Source organism: Neohortaea acidophila (genome assembly GCF_010093505.1).
Source record: "Neohortaea acidophila strain CBS 113389 unplaced genomic scaffold BDY17scaffold_3, whole genome shotgun sequence".
NCBI lineage: Eukaryota > Fungi > Ascomycota > Dothideomycetes > Mycosphaerellales > Teratosphaeriaceae > Neohortaea > Neohortaea acidophila.
Window position 1 is genome coordinate 1560169 of NW_022985512.1, and position 14017 is coordinate 1574185.

At 55.4% G+C, this 14017-nt stretch overlaps 8 protein-coding genes across 8 annotated transcripts; 5 read left to right on the forward strand and 3 right to left on the reverse strand.

The window, feature by feature from the left end:
* Positions 1-56: 56 nt before the first annotated feature.
* Positions 57-1103, forward strand: BDY17DRAFT_308925 (Clavaminate synthase-like protein; the record flags this gene model as incomplete). Its single annotated transcript, XM_033735265.1, has 1 exon — positions 57-1103. One exon carries the CDS (start codon positions 57-59, stop codon positions 1101-1103), a length of 1047 nt encoding a protein of 348 aa, XP_033592135.1.
* Positions 1104-1136: 33 nt separating this feature from the next.
* On the reverse strand, positions 1137-1607 carry BDY17DRAFT_322400 (uncharacterized protein; the record flags this gene model as incomplete). The annotated part of the gene is made up of 1 exon (XM_033736799.1): positions 1137-1607. The coding sequence occupies one exon, from the start codon at positions 1605-1607 to the stop codon at positions 1137-1139; it is 471 nt and encodes a 156-aa protein (XP_033592136.1).
* A 677-nt stretch (positions 1608-2284) lies between these two features.
* BDY17DRAFT_107251 (uncharacterized protein) lies at positions 2285-3105 on the reverse strand. The gene has a single exon (XM_033729164.1). It carries the CDS (start codon positions 2946-2948, stop codon positions 2433-2435), a length of 516 nt encoding a protein of 171 aa, XP_033592137.1. The 5' UTR covers positions 2949-3105; the 3' UTR covers positions 2285-2432.
* Positions 3106-3791: 686 nt separating this feature from the next.
* BDY17DRAFT_293901 (uncharacterized protein) lies at positions 3792-5420 on the forward strand. Its single transcript, XM_033733048.1, has 4 exons — positions 3792-3943; positions 4093-4324; positions 4393-4621; positions 4686-5420. The coding sequence occupies exons 1-4, from the start codon at positions 3859-3861 to the stop codon at positions 5196-5198; spliced, it is 1059 nt and encodes a 352-aa protein (XP_033592138.1). The 5' UTR covers positions 3792-3858; the 3' UTR covers positions 5199-5420.
* Positions 5421-5436: 16 nt separating this feature from the next.
* Positions 5437-6308, reverse strand: BDY17DRAFT_293904 (uncharacterized protein). The gene has a single exon (XM_033733049.1). The coding sequence runs from the start codon at positions 6228-6230 to the stop codon at positions 5745-5747; it is 486 nt and encodes a 161-aa protein (XP_033592139.1). The 5' UTR covers positions 6231-6308; the 3' UTR covers positions 5437-5744.
* Positions 6309-6656: 348 nt separating this feature from the next.
* Positions 6657-7932, forward strand: BDY17DRAFT_293907 (uncharacterized protein). The gene is made up of 3 exons (XM_033733050.1): positions 6657-6869; positions 6929-7320; positions 7380-7932. The coding sequence occupies exons 1-3, from the start codon at positions 6835-6837 to the stop codon at positions 7820-7822; spliced, it is 870 nt and encodes a 289-aa protein (XP_033592140.1). The 5' UTR covers positions 6657-6834; the 3' UTR covers positions 7823-7932.
* Positions 7933-10212: 2280 nt separating this feature from the next.
* BDY17DRAFT_107292 (uncharacterized protein) lies at positions 10213-11625 on the forward strand. The gene is made up of 2 exons (XM_033729165.1): positions 10213-10645; positions 10787-11625. The coding sequence occupies exons 1-2, from the start codon at positions 10516-10518 to the stop codon at positions 11563-11565; spliced, it is 909 nt and encodes a 302-aa protein (XP_033592141.1). The 5' UTR covers positions 10213-10515; the 3' UTR covers positions 11566-11625.
* Positions 11626-12671: 1046 nt separating this feature from the next.
* Positions 12672-13841, forward strand: BDY17DRAFT_322405 (uncharacterized protein; the record flags this gene model as incomplete). Its single annotated transcript, XM_033736800.1, has 2 exons — positions 12672-12862; positions 12917-13841. The coding sequence occupies 2 exons, from the start codon at positions 12672-12674 to the stop codon at positions 13839-13841; spliced, it is 1116 nt and encodes a 371-aa protein (XP_033592142.1).
* Between the last annotated feature and the right edge of the window lie 176 nt (positions 13842-14017).

A 14017-nucleotide genomic window follows, 5' to 3' on the forward strand; every position in this document is an offset into this window, starting at 1 on the left:
GTCATGACTTTCTGATAAATCATGCATCCGTTTGTAACCTCCTCTCCGTCGACATCATGACGGCGACAACGGTGAGTCTGGAAGCGCTTGAAGGCGGCAGCGTGCCATTTTCAATTCTGGAAGAGGCGTTCGGACCATCCTCTCTGGGCATCCTGATCGTGCGAGACCTGCCGACCAGATTCGCCGGATTGCGCAAGAGGCTTTTGTCGTATGCTTCGTATCTGGCGCAGCTGCCCTCGGAGCAGCTCGATGCGCTCACCAACGCGGCCGCGCACTACGAAACGGGCTGGAGTCATGGCGTGGAGAAGTTGAAAGAGGGGCAATACGATACGATGAAGGGCTCGTTCTACGTCGATTGCCAATCGTTCTATCTCGCGAAGCCAACGATTCATCAATCGGGACAATCGCTTACCAGAGGCTCCGGGCAGAATCTGTGGCCTTCAGAAGATGCCATCCCGGGCTTTCGGGAGACGTTCGAGGAGCTGTGTACGCTGCTGATTGATATTGGTGCTCTGGTTGCGAGAGCGATTGATCTTTATGCCATCCAGAAGATCCCGGAGTACGAGATGGGATATCTAGAGAGAGTAGTTCGAAATAGCCATACGCCGAAAGCTCGACTGCTGCACTACTTTCCACCCGCGGGTGGGTCGACTTTGACATCGGACTCGGATGAAGACTCTTGGTGCGCAACTCATCTGGACGATGGCTGCTTGACTGCGCTGACATCAGCCATGTTTGTCGACGAAACCGATGCCCTACCCCCATTACCGGATGATGCATCTCAGCCAGCACTGAAGATTCTCCCACAGTCACCCGATCCCAAGGCAGGCCTGTATATTCGCTCTAGGGGAGGCACGGTTGTTCAAGTGAACATACCCGAGGAATCAATAGCTTTCCAGACAGGCGAGGCCCTTCAAGCAATCACGGGTAGCAGTCTCCAAGCCGTGGCTCATTCTGTGCGAGGTCCGAACTCGACAGGGGCCAAGGTGGCTCGAAACACGTTGGCACTCTTTATGCAGCCTGATCTGGATGAGGTGATTGACAAAGCTGCCGGGCTGACATACGGCGAATTTGTCGACATGATTGTCGAGAAGCATTCATAGTCATTTGGCTTAGACTACGTACTCCTCACAAAGCTACACCCTCGAGCTCCACCCTTGGAAGAAGGCCAGCCTTGCCTCCCCGCGAGCATCGACCTCAATGTCGGCCTTGGCAGAATAGACTACATCGTGCTTCTCCCCGTCTACCGTCTGCATCAGAATGTTTCCCCATACCATCAAATCTTTGCCCTCGGCATCGAGAGCATAGATCTTGCCGACATGATGCTGGAAAGATTTCAGCATGCGGAGAAACTCCCAGGACGTGCCGGATTGGGCAAGCTGGTCATGACCGCGGAACGCGGCATCCGGGGTCTTCCAGGTTCCGTCAGAGGTGAAGATGGACGTGAATTTTTGAGAGTTCGTAGGCTCCGACGGAAGGCTGTCAACGACGCGGAAAAAGTTGTCGAGGAGATGGATGGTTGACGGCGGGACTGTGATGCCAGACGGGAGACGAGTGGACGGGTTGAAGGCGTGGAGCGCAGTGGTGTCTATGTCGATAGTGGACATGTTGTATCGTGCGAAGGCAGTATTCGTCAACGGCTTGGGGGCGAGGTTGGGGGTGTTGGTGGTTAGAATGCTTACGCAAACGCCTGGTCATCGCTTATATGGTCGTGATGATAGTCACGTGCACGGGACCCAAAGTGGCAGTCGCATCAGCCGTAACGTTACATCTAGACATTGGCCTCCAACCACACGCCTTGGCACGTGCACCTGCATGGTCGGACTGTCACAAAACCTACCCGGGAAAAATGCGAGCTTTGCGGGGAGGATCGAATCAAAACCGGCTCCTACGTCACACAACTCTACGAACACTTCGCGGCTTAATGCCCTACCGCAGCACCGCCTGATCAGATACGAGCTCCACTACTGTCACATCGACCTCTACAGACACCCTCGCACAAACATACACCGCCGTCATTGGCTTATTGCGTTGAATGCCAGCAGGTTGGTGGTTGCTCGGGATTCGCGCAATTGGCCGGATCGACGACGTGCTACTATTTCACTACCCAACCCGATCAGTGCTATGCATCGATGAGCATGTTGAAAACTAAGACCGGGTCCCAAAGGCCACGGCTGGGTGATCCCGTCTCGCTATTTTCTTGACAAGACTCGGATACTTGCTTGTCTTAGCAGCGAATGTTCTGCCATAGCCTGATTGAAATGGACTCTCATCTGCGTCTTGCCTGTCGAGTGCGTGACCATGGTAAGCGCTCAAAAGAAGCCCAGCTTGATCTGACGAACATACAGCATGCTCCATTCGCACAAACCTATTCACTCGCAGAAGCTAATGTGTGACGCTTCCTTGTTCCTGCGGGCTGGATCATATCTCGCCTATTTCGTAAGAGCCATGCTTGTGGCCACATTCGACGTCAAATACACAGGTACGCCCTCCAAGCCATCTTTTGAGAACTCTCGTATCCAATCAATCCCTGTTTGCCAATGCAATTGTCTCTCCGGACTCAAAAATCGCTCTTCAAGAATATACCTGTCAATAGTACCCAGAAGCAGATCCAGCATGGGGAACTTGATGAAATCCGGCGTCGGGAATGCACAGAATGCAAACATCGTCCCGCATCGTTGACAAAAGCTTCGTCTGCGGTCGGGAGACGAGGCGAAGAAGGATAGATAGGTGTCTTCGACGGGGCCTTTGGCAAGAAAGACGTCGAGGGCGGAAATCCATGGGCCTCGGGGTACACGAGAAGTATCCAGCCGCCCGTCCTCGAGCTCCGAGGATTTCTGGACGAGAGAGATGGAGATCATGTCTGTCGGGCACAAGAGCCAGAAAGGCAGGAGCGCACCCGTCGCGCGTCTGCAGTCGTTGCAGTGATCGGTGCAGACGAACGGCATTCGCACCGGAGGGTCCACGTGTCCGCCTCCTAGAGGATAGATGGGACGTTCATGTTCCGCCGGAATGTCGACTCTGTAGCGTATGGCTCCGCAGTTGCAACCCCCTTCAATCAAGGTCGGTGTGTCGGGGAGCGGCACAGTGCAAATCCGATGCAGCGCTGTATTTGCGTTCGGCCTTCGAATGTCGATTATAGATTTGAAGAATCTTGAGATGCGGCCCTGTCGCAGATTTCTGGTATTTCTATTCGACTAAATTTTGACCAGTCACGCTTAGTAGCTGTTGTACTCACTCCGTTACCTCGGGCACACGGCGTTCATGTACCGCGGACGCAGTGCAGATCTGCTCGACGCCCAAGTGGTCCACCCCGGCGCGGTCTATCGTTGCGAGCCGATGTTAGCGGCGTCAGAGAAGTCGCAGCCTTGCGACGTTGTGTCGGCACCGGATGGAAATATGATTGGACAATCAGCAAAACTGTCAAGGTCGCGATGGATTATATACTCCAGCAAATAGTATCTTATCAGATTCCCCGCCGGCTGAATTTACCACCCGCTGACACAGTATGGTCACGCAGCTTACCTTACCGTCTTGACTTCGACTTCTGGATGTTAGAATATTGGCTTCAAATGGCTGCAACGTACTCTTCACTCTTGATGAAACACAAACCTATCAGGTTCTCTGAAGATCCAAATATTGAATCTCGGCATCAATTGCTTCCCCGCCATTTTTGGTCAGATGAGGCTGAGAGCTAACGGCCGTTGCCTCGCCCTAGTCACGGATGGGGTATCGTAATCTTATTCGTCTGACCAAAGCGGCATCGATGTGGCTTGACTCCCGCAGAGCAGCCTACATCTACCTATCAGCCATGCGGAGACTAGGGATTGTGTTTCCGCAAGGACAACCCAGCCGACGATGCAAGCAGTACTCCGCGGCCAATCTCACCTCCAGCGATCTAATTTGACAACACCAAACGCCTCCGGGTTCGCCATCTGCACAAGTATGTAAGTAACTCGCTGCTCAGTCAGACGCCTGATTCTCCTTTCAACTCCCTTCCGCCTCGATACCAACTTTCCCGCCTTCGACCGCGTGGCACTCGCATTCCGTTTCTTTCATTCCCAACGATGCGTCTGATCCCTACGTTCTTAGGCCTTGCCTTTGCGGCCACGCTGGCTTCGTCGGCCGACGTCGAGTCCCGATCAACCTGTCACACTTCCTACGGGAGCGTGAGGACTACGGAGTGGCATACCTTCAAGACCACCTCGGCCTGTCATCCCGTCTCGACCTCGACCATCACAGAGACAAGGCACTGGGGGCAACCAGTGGCGACCTCGACGATTCGCAAAACCAAGACCATCACCGAACCTACAAAGACTCGCCGGTAAGTTGGCTTGCTGTGCGGGCATCACCAGTCCACTACGAAGTCATGCCAATTCCGCTATGACACAGCACAACCATCACCACTAGTGTGACTGCAACAAAGACCATCACGAGCTACTCGAATATCGGCGCATCTCCGACAGCGAGCGAAGTACCGTCAGCGAAGAGAGATGTACACCGTCGCAAAGCCGCGCCACTACAACAGCAATCTCAGCCTGAGGTTCATTGCACAGTCTGGCAGTGGCCCTGCAGTCCCTGGGTGTCTACCACGACACATACTTCTTGGGTTGGATCGACCGTGAGTCCGTTGTCACGGCGCCTCTACTTGCAGGGAACTAACGGATTCTTCTTCTCTGATACAGAAAACCGTGACCTCCACAATCACCCCGATAATCACCAGCACAACGACTCGTACTACGACTGTCTCGACGACAACATCAACTGTCACCTCCACGTACGCCTCCTTCTACATCGTAGCGAGTAGCGACACCGCAGTCCCCGACGGCACCACCCTGACGAACCAGCCCGACGGCAACGACGGCGAAGGTAACAGCACCTTCACCGGAGGCAACACCATCTTCGCGCTCGATGCCGCCACAGGCCAGCTCTACGACACCGCGAACGACGAAATCGCAAACGTCAGCCCGGACAAGGGCACCTACAATGTGTTTTTCGACACCATTACCCAGATCAACGATTATGGATACATCGCTTGCGATTGCTCGATTAATGGGTATACTCTAGTCTTGAGCTGCGATTGTGACGGCGATACCGTCTTTCAGACCAGCACGGGCGGCTTCTTGTTCATTGGCCAAGATTTGGATCCAGAGTACTACACTGCCGTAACACCATTGGTCCAGCCCATTTTTGGTTGATATTGTAGAAATTTGGTCAGGCGTCTTCTTTGCTATACCTGCTCTTGAAAATCGATTTTTAACATCTCCCTTCTCCCTTTGTTCCTCGATTTGAACAAGTCCGCTCGCACACAGCCATGAGCCGCTGGATTTGCTGAACATCCGCCTTCGCCAAGGCGGAGCCGCGCGCGTGGCAAAGGAAATTTGATTGGCCAGCCTCGTCCAAGTTTGATGCAACAGCCTGTCCCCCATCCCGATTCCGGAAAAGATGCATCGTATCAACTGGGTCGTGCTGTGAAAACTTCTTGAAGGCCAGCAGTGAATATTGCGGTTGGGCGATAGTCTCGAGTAATTCGATATCTCTCTATTGTCATCGTGCTGATGGATTCTCCATCGCCGCTCTGCCAGAATCGAAAGGTGGCGAGTGGGATGACATGAAATTGTCGACGATTGTGAGCCAGGTTGATGCTTCTTCGGAAGAAGACATTGTACGAGCGTCAGATCGCCGCGCATGTTGATGATGGCGCTCACGAGGCAGGAGTGATGCCGAGTAGGTGCATTCTTGCCTCAACCTCCCATGTATCCCATGGCCTTCGCCCCCTCCTCTGAAACCTCTCGTTTGACTCCATCGACCATCACAAAGTGCCGCGCAGGCAGAGTCTCCTTGACGACAATCGGTTGGACCCGGTGTACGACGTGATGCTCGTGGATATCGCGGTAGATTTGCTCGTGTCGTATCTCGTGCACGTTTCTTTGGACCGTCTCGTGGGTGACTGCGGGCGCCATTTGTGTCTGTACGGCGGTGTCCTCGGTGCGTGGCACGTCAGGAGCATTCACGACCTTTCTTGGCAATATGATGGGGCTCGCGGCCTTTATTGGCGGTATGGCGGGGCTCGCGGCCTTTGTTGACGGGACGGCAGGGCTCACAGTCGTTGCTGACGGTGCGGCAAGGGCTGTTTCTGGACGCCCAACATTGCTCGCCAGTGGTGTGTCAGAATCATGGCCACGGCCGAGAAAGTCTCGTACACGCTTTTTCAAGCGCTTCAGAGCCATCGAGTCCAACCTCGACCGAGTGCAAAAAAGAACAAACGATTGTTTCCGAAGTCAAAGGACGACATAAATCAGAGGACGACATAAATCAGAGGATGACGAAAATTCGAAGGGAAAAAGGCCAATCGGGCCTGATGCAAATCCCTGCATGCACGGCAAAACACGAATTATTAATGCGGGGCGGGTGTGAGCACGAGGCTGAGCGAATGCCCGGGTCTGGACCGTCATCGGCGTAGGTCATTCTGACGACGTGGAATATCTGCACAATGCAGTTCAATGCCTGCTCGGCTACTGTAGACTATTGAAAAACCCAAAATGCCATGTTAAACTGGCAGAGCTGTAGCACAACTGCCCTCGCCACCCTGGGAAGTTGGTATGGCCAGCTTTTAAAGTGGATTTGAGGGCAGCTCGACACCGTACCACCACCATCATCGTCGTCATCCATTCTATCATCATCCATCATCATTATTATGTTGATCATGTTAAACGGGCCAATGTCTTGAACAACTGCTCCCGAGCTATTCTACTACAACAAACTCCCTCCAAATCTCTCCATTCCGCCTCTCCAACTATTACCATCAACCGCTCAACCATCAAAACTACCAACATGGACGCCGTTAAGAAGAACGTCAGCAAGTTTCTGTAAGTGACGAAGCGTATTACTCAAACTTTACATCGTTCCTCAAACTAACAAACCCCAGGTCCTCCTCGGGCAAGCACGACACAAGCGTGCACGAAGAAGTCGCCCCGGCCGTCACGCAAGAGAACGTCACCCGCACCCAGCACGACGAGACCCACAAAGCCGTTGACCGTGAGGTGCACCAAGACCACTACCACACCTCGGTGCAGCCCATCCAGCACCAGGAGACGCTCGCCGAGCAGCACCACCACGTCACGGGCGAGGCTGAGAAGCGCCATTTCGAGCATGACAATGACGCTGGCGTGAAGAGCCGTCTGGCCGAGGAGCGTGCCAAGTTCTCTGACACGCAGCGTCAGACGGAGGGCAAGCACACGAAGAGCGATGCTCCTGTCGTCACGGGCGAGCACAAGCATCACCACGTCTACGAGACTATTCAGCCCGTCGTTCAAAAAGGTTGGTCCACTCCCCACCCGAGCTTGTACGAGGTGTCCTTGTCTAACTCCAAACAATAGAAACCGTCGAGCCCCACGTCGTCCACACCACCGTCCCCGTGCACGAGGTCCACCACCAAGCCTCGCAGCACCACTCCGGCACCGCACTCCCCTCCATGACCATGGCGGAATTCCAGAAGTCCGGCGGCTCGCTGACCGGCCGCGAGGCCCGTCACGATCACTTCGCCGGCGAGCCGCGCCAGACAGACGACTTTGCCGGCGGCAAGGGCCGAATGGATCAGGCACGCCAACCGCAGGCTCAGGACACTGCCACTGGCGGCTCGGCCAATCAGATGGACAGGCCGCGCCAGCCGCAGGATGGACATGGGTATGGCAACTCCAACCTCATGGACAAGTCTCGTCAATCGCAGGAGACAACTGGGAACAGCAAGCCCGGGATGATGGACAAGGTTAACCCCAGCAAGGATGCGGATGGGGATGGCAAGGCGGGCTTCATGTCCTAGGTGGTAGCCTTGGGCAGCTTTCGCATCGATTACTTCACGTGGTATATGTAGCTTAGATATCTCAAAAGTAGTGGCTTACCATTGTTGCGTCGTCGTTGTATGATCATGACCGATAGATCTTGTTCGAGGTGACGGCAAAGAGATTTCCGTAGAAGTCCACCGCAACGCTCGGACCACCTCCATCTCCTCCAACAGCTATTTCCGGATTGGGGGGCCCAGACACGTTTGAACCGCTGTTTCATCCACGACAAACCAACCGACGAAACAATTCCCAGTCGGATGCGGAAAAGCACTGGCTCTCGAGTCATAGCTGGTCGACATCAGGTTTACACCTTGCGCAGATGCGTCTGCCGCGTCTCCAGAAACGTGCACATTTCGGAGCAGGCTACCCCTAATCTTTCTCTTTTAGGCAGGAGCTTGCTGGTTCCATGCGATCTGCGAGACGAGGTCAACAAAGATGTGCACGGACACGGTTCTTCTGGGATCATGAGTAAAAAGCATTGGGCCTAGTCTTGATTCACAGCAGACCGCGCAGCGGCCATGTTTATCGCGGCGTTTCAACCTATTCAACTGGAGGTGACTTCTCGAAGTCGGCATGTCAGGCTCAGGTGTTTTCTGGATCAAACATACGCCGCTCGCCTCGAGTCTGGTCGATTGCCGCTTTACGTGCTTGAATCGCGAAATCAATGGCTGGGGAACGCTGCATGATGCTTGCAGAGATCACACGGCACACGCGTGAACCCAAATTGGTGCTGCGAAACCCCGTGCGCTTTGTTGATTCCAGCTTTGCCGTCATCAGATTCTTTTGAGCATCGTTTAATCCTCAGAAATGGAGACGACGCTCCCAATCAGGAGACGGAGACGGCATGCAGTCGGCGCACTGATCACCCGGGTACTCACCTCCAGCCCTCTCGCAGCATCATGAATCCAGCTCAATGCATGGCGCATGGCCAGCGCATCGAATCACATCTCAGCAGGAGCGCAGATGCATGAACAAAGCGGCTCGGCCTCAATCGCCCGAAAAGTCCATGACCGACGACGATTTGCAACGAATCTCACCACAGGGGTCGCACAGCCAGCCGACTCGAACTACTCTTTCACCTGACACCGACTCCCTGTGCTGCTCCCGGCTGACACATAACCATCACATGACCTGCTTGCTAGTATAATCCGGACGCGTCGTTTCATCCGTTGTTGACATTGACACGGGCGTGGTGGGAAGAATGCTTACTGTCCAAAGGTTGTCGACTTTCGTGCCCTTAATTCACAGGAATGGCGGTGAGTTTTGCCGAGCTGGCATCGCCTTTGCCCGAGCTTCGACCTGAGTTCCGAGGGAAGGGGCCGTAGCTGTGGTGTGGAGGCCTGGCCAAGTGAGTTTCCCACTGTCGACGCGTCTCCCAGCCTCCCCTGGCCGCTCTGCCGTGCATGACGAAAGTCTCATAGGTTGCTGCTGAGACTACCTGCAGCATCCATCACCCCCGCTTCGTCATGGACGGACCGAGCTCGATTATATGCCTGTCAACAGCCGTAAACTTGGTCAATTGCGCTGGCGAGTGTTCCCAATGCGATGTCGTGATGCGGACGCGACTCCTATCCCCGGCATTGTACACATTGATCAGACTCGGATGAACGGCGCATCGACAGAAACAGAAGCAGTCGATATGCCGATCAGAAGCCATCGAACAATTGGCCGGTGAGCTGGGCACACCTGTGGCAATAGCATGGAGCTAGTGCACGCGCAACGCTCCTCTTACTGCCCTTTTCCACTGCTCGACCAAACTTTGGGCGGTGGCGTGCGTGCTGCTGGCCAGTCACTCTCCACCAAAGCCCGTCTGCCACGTCACAGCAGCGGACTCCGGATGCTGGACGGAACTTGGCAATTTCGCCACGCTGAGAATTGACGCGCTCGTGTCCTTCGTGTTTGATAGGACTGCATCGGTTTGACGGGTGCTTTGTTTGAAATGTCCGCCATGGTAGGGAGCGTGCACGCCGCGAATGGCCATTGAATTGGCTGCTGTGGCACCTGAAGCCATCGGAAAAGACCCAGCTCTGAAGACGCACGATGGGAGCGGGGAGACCAGCTGCATGGTGTATGCAGTTGGTCGTCAGGTAGCACCAATGGGCATGCAGAGAGTCGAATCGGCTGTCCTATAGCCGTCTTCACGGCACGTCAGGGTAATGTGATGGTGTGGGCATGTCCCAGAACCTCCGGGTCGGTGTCACGGGCCGGCACGGTCGTACTGACCGGTGAACGCGGGTTTGGTTCGCGACTGATGCGGGCCAGTGTGATTGTGATGGCTGCACGTTGGCAATTACCTACGTCAGTGACTCGCCCGACGATGCGCGTTGTGTTGTCGCTGCACAGATCGCTCCTTCGGATGTCTGGGCCGTTTGAATGGAGCGTATCGAACTGCCGGATGAACCAGGAGAGGGGCTAGTTCCGAGGAATCACTGGATGAGAATGAGCCACGACCATGTTGATCGCGTACGATTGAGCAGGAGAGGCGACCAGACCAACCCACACTGCATGCAGGGACCCGGACACCGTGCATGCATGGCAATATCCACTTGCATCCGGACGAACCGTTGGCCTGGGTTGTGAATGATCGCAGTAGAGCCTGCCCGGATCGAAAGCACTGTCACATTGGTGATAAGCTTCTTGTGATGGTCGCGGCAGCGCGCAGAGGCAAAGCATGGTGAGCTCGAGGGCATATAAGTTGCACGCCCCTGCCTTGTGCTTCCTTTCCTTCTCCACGAACCACCACGCACCAGCATCTCTTACAGCTTCTCTTTATCCACACGTGCACCATCTTATCTTACAAGGTATGTCCACCCCTCTTTCCGTCCAGTCGGAGCTCCAGAGACATCGGAAGGCCGCATGTCATGCACGAACGCATCTGTCGGGGTTGTCAAAGGCCAGAACCACCTGAACAGTCATATACTGATCATGCAATCCTTGAATAGCCGTCAATCCCCACGCCAGCAACATGTGCCACTACGACTGCATCGTCTTCGAATGCGGAGATTGGAAGTGGGGCCCCTTCCGCAAGCACTGCCACAAGGAATACCGCATGGGCGAGACGTGCGGGATGAAGCTGCTAGAGAACAACATCATGCAGCCAGGCAAGTGCACTATCTGCCAAGCCATCGAGCGGAAGGAGCGTCGATACGAGAAGGCGGTGTCGGATTACAAGCGCTTCTCTACCCAATCCAACCGCACGGCTTCGGCGGCGAAGGCGAAGGCGGAGGCCGAGGAGATTTGGGCCGAGATGGAGAAGCTGAAGGCCGATCGTGCGGCTCGCTACATGAATGTCGGCAGCAATCGTCGGGCGAATCCTGCGCCTGGGAGTTCTCGTGGTCGTGGTGCTGGGGGGTCGGTGGCGTCGTCCTCATCGAGTGGAAGAGGTGGGTATGGAGCGGGGGAGAGAGAACCACTGAGTGGCCCGTCGCAGGGTTATGCGGTGAGCGGAGCGCCGCAGGGGTATACCGTCAGTGTAGCTCCTGGATACTCGGTCGGTGGAGCGACGCCGGGATATCCAGTGAGCGGAGCGCCAGGATATCCAGGAAGTGGTGCAACGTCTGGGTATCCGGTCAGTGGGCAGAGTCAAGGATATGGAGCAGTTCCGGAGTACATGTACCCTGGAGAGGATCCAAGTTCGGGGAGCGCAGCTGGGGGAAGTTACTCCTTCAACGACGGAACAGGGGGAAGCTATTACGGGACGAATCACCAACAAGGGCGTTAAGGCAGGAAGGCGCAGACCAACACACAGCGCTTGGAAGGCGGCATGAAACCATCCCCTCGTTCGGCTTGTTTGCATTTGGCATTGTACACAGAAGAAAGGATCAGATACCGTAATGTTAATCACCAGTCAATCATTCGCTTGAAGCTCGTGAAGGATGAATTCTCTGCTCTCGTCGCAATATTCTCCACGATGCTCAATGCAATAACCTCTGGAAGCGCTGTGAAAGGTGGTGCAGAACTTTTAGGCGCCCGTGTGCCACGCATGCACGCGGGATGCCGCAGCGGTGCCATGACATGGGGACTTCGTCGTCCAACCGATTCCACCGATGCTGCATCACAGATGCAAGGCAGCACAGTCGTTGTTGGGAAGGATGAAGAACAATGGAGAGGCGCCAGATGCATCGAGTGACGTTCAACACAAGGCGTGCTGAGAAGTACGCCTCCTGCTGCCTGCAACCTCACTCCTTTCATCAACTTTTTGGCCGTTGACGATTTCTCGCCTTTCTTGCCTGAGAATGAGTGGGTAGTCAAAAGGGGCAGTTCCATGATGAGCGGGAGTGTTTGACGCAATGACGCAGTTCGTCATTCGCTCCGAGTATCTGCGGCTGTGGCTCGAGATCCCGACAGTGGTTGCACGGCATCCAACCTCATGTCCGCCGGATGATGATTGTTCTGGGCCCGCCGTCCCGTCATCGCCGCCCCGTCAATTTGTCAAGATTTTCGTCGCACGATGCACTGCCCACGAGGAATCCACTATCCCACCCTGCGCCGACCGAGCTGGGCTGCCATTGAGGCCCGACAGCTGCTGGATGTGGCAGCGACAGAACGCCCGGTGTTTCACTATTGGTTCCGACCGAATCCGTAGGGTTGCCAATATATCGATGCTCGGGGGACGTGCATCGTAAACGTCGCAGTCGCTCCACGTTGTCGTCGACCGGTCTGACCGGTCACGTGATGACGCTATCCGTCATCACGCAATCTACACATAGTTCACCTTGAGTATGTGTAGCCTGCATCCCCCGCTGGCCACCTTGCAAACCCACAATCCCTTGAGGGCGCGTGATCGAAGTTGCATCGCCTTCCGCTACCACTGCTGCCATTTGCGGTATGGCTACTTCGACGATCGATAGAGGACGGCTTGCTCCAAAACGAGCGCTGGCGGAACTCGCATCTGGCGCCGTCTTTGGAGCAGCACTCCTTGCCTCCGGAGTGTACGCACCAAGCATCATCACAGCGCAAATGACCTTCACCTCCAACACCATGATTGTCGTCATGATGGGAGCGAGTGCTTCGAGCGCGTAAGTCCACTCTTCTTCTACACACAGCCTTGCCAATTCTAAGAGCCAACGCAGCATTATATTCGACCTCGAAGAGCGCTTCAAAATCCCTTCCCACACTCTTCGTCCCCCAAGCAATCTCGGCTTCTTCCGCTACGACGGCAACGCCCTCGGCGGCGCCCTCATAGGACTCGGAATGGGACTCACCGGCTCCTGCCCCGGCACATCCCTCGTCCAAGCGGGCACAGGAATGGCTCACGGAGGCCTAGTGCTAGCCGGCGGCCTCCTCGGCGCTCTAGCCTTCGTCAAAACGCAATCACATCTCCAAACCCACTTCGGCCGAACAGCGCTCTCGAACCGCCCTCCGCGCACCCCCGCCGAGGACCAACACCACCTCCCACCCACCAAACCCTCCAGCCTAGCCGCCACCCTCGGCATCAACCCCCTCAAACTCCTCCTAATCTGGGTTCCGATGTGCCTAGCCGCAATCCACCTCGTCTTCACCCAAGACACCAGCGTCCGGCAAATCCCCGCTGCAGGTCTCGTGCGTCCGATCTACGGCGGTCTCCTCATCGGCGTCGCACAACTCATCACAACCCTCCTTGCCCGCCATCCGCTAGGCGTGTCCACCGCTTACGAAGACGTCGCTCGCTGGCTCACAACTTCAAGAAAAGAAGGACGCAAGTCGATCCTCACGCCCTCCGTCATCTTCTCCCTCGGCATGGCTCTCTCGGCCATGATTCTCTCCTTCGGCCTGCGTGCATACGGGATGCTGAGCGCAGCAGACACTCACAACTCTCCCCTCAACCAGCTAGGATGGAAAGCAGCAGGCCAAGCCATCGCAGGCGGGATAACAATGGTGTTCGGCGCCCGGCTGGCAAAAGGCTGCACATCAGGACACGGCATCAGCGGACTCGCGGCCTTTTCGACAAGCAGTCTGATCACGACAGCGGCGATGTTTGCAGGAGGGATTCTGATGGCGAGAGTGCTGGGGTATTGATAGCGTGTCTCGTTCGAACAGCGGGACATTGATGTGTGAATGGGATGGGAAGGGCGATGAAGGCATCAATATGACGGCGATGAAGCTCGACATTGACGGCTCTCCTGAATAAGCGCTAGATGCTCCATACCAGCGTCCAAAGTCCTTCTTGTTGCCCGAGTGGACGATGCCCACAC

What these genes read in the sequence shown, in the direction of transcription:
- BDY17DRAFT_107251 (XM_033729164.1), bottom strand. Translation starts at nt 2,948, where the DNA reads ATGCCGTTCGTCTGCACCGATCACTGCAACGACTGCAGACGCGCGACG.
- BDY17DRAFT_293901 (XM_033733048.1), top strand. Translation starts at nt 3,859, where the DNA reads ATGCAAGCAGTACTCCGCGGCCAATCTCACCTCCAGCGATCTAATTTG. An exon ending in CGGGTTCGCCATCTGCACAA is followed by an intron (nt 3,944 to 4,092) that starts GTATGTAAGTAA and finishes CTACGTTCTTAG; the next exon opens with GCCTTGCCTTTGCGGCCACG. An exon ending in CTTCTTGGGTTGGATCGACC is followed by an intron (nt 4,622 to 4,685) that starts GTGAGTCCGTTG and finishes TCTCTGATACAG; the next exon opens with AAAACCGTGACCTCCACAAT.
- BDY17DRAFT_293904 (XM_033733049.1), bottom strand. Translation starts at nt 6,230, where the DNA reads ATGGCTCTGAAGCGCTTGAAAAAGCGTGTACGAGACTTTCTCGGCCGT.
- BDY17DRAFT_293907 (XM_033733050.1), top strand. Translation starts at nt 6,835, where the DNA reads ATGGACGCCGTTAAGAAGAACGTCAGCAAGTTTCT. An exon ending in AAGAACGTCAGCAAGTTTCT is followed by an intron (nt 6,870 to 6,928) that starts GTAAGTGACGAA and finishes AACAAACCCCAG; the next exon opens with GTCCTCCTCGGGCAAGCACG. An exon ending in TCAGCCCGTCGTTCAAAAAG is followed by an intron (nt 7,321 to 7,379) that starts GTTGGTCCACTC and finishes TCCAAACAATAG; the next exon opens with AAACCGTCGAGCCCCACGTC.
- BDY17DRAFT_107292 (XM_033729165.1), top strand. Translation starts at nt 10,516, where the DNA reads ATGGTGAGCTCGAGGGCATATAAGTTGCACGCCCCTGCCTTGTGCTTC. An exon ending in GCACCATCTTATCTTACAAG is followed by an intron (nt 10,646 to 10,786) that starts GTATGTCCACCC and finishes ATCCTTGAATAG; the next exon opens with CCGTCAATCCCCACGCCAGC.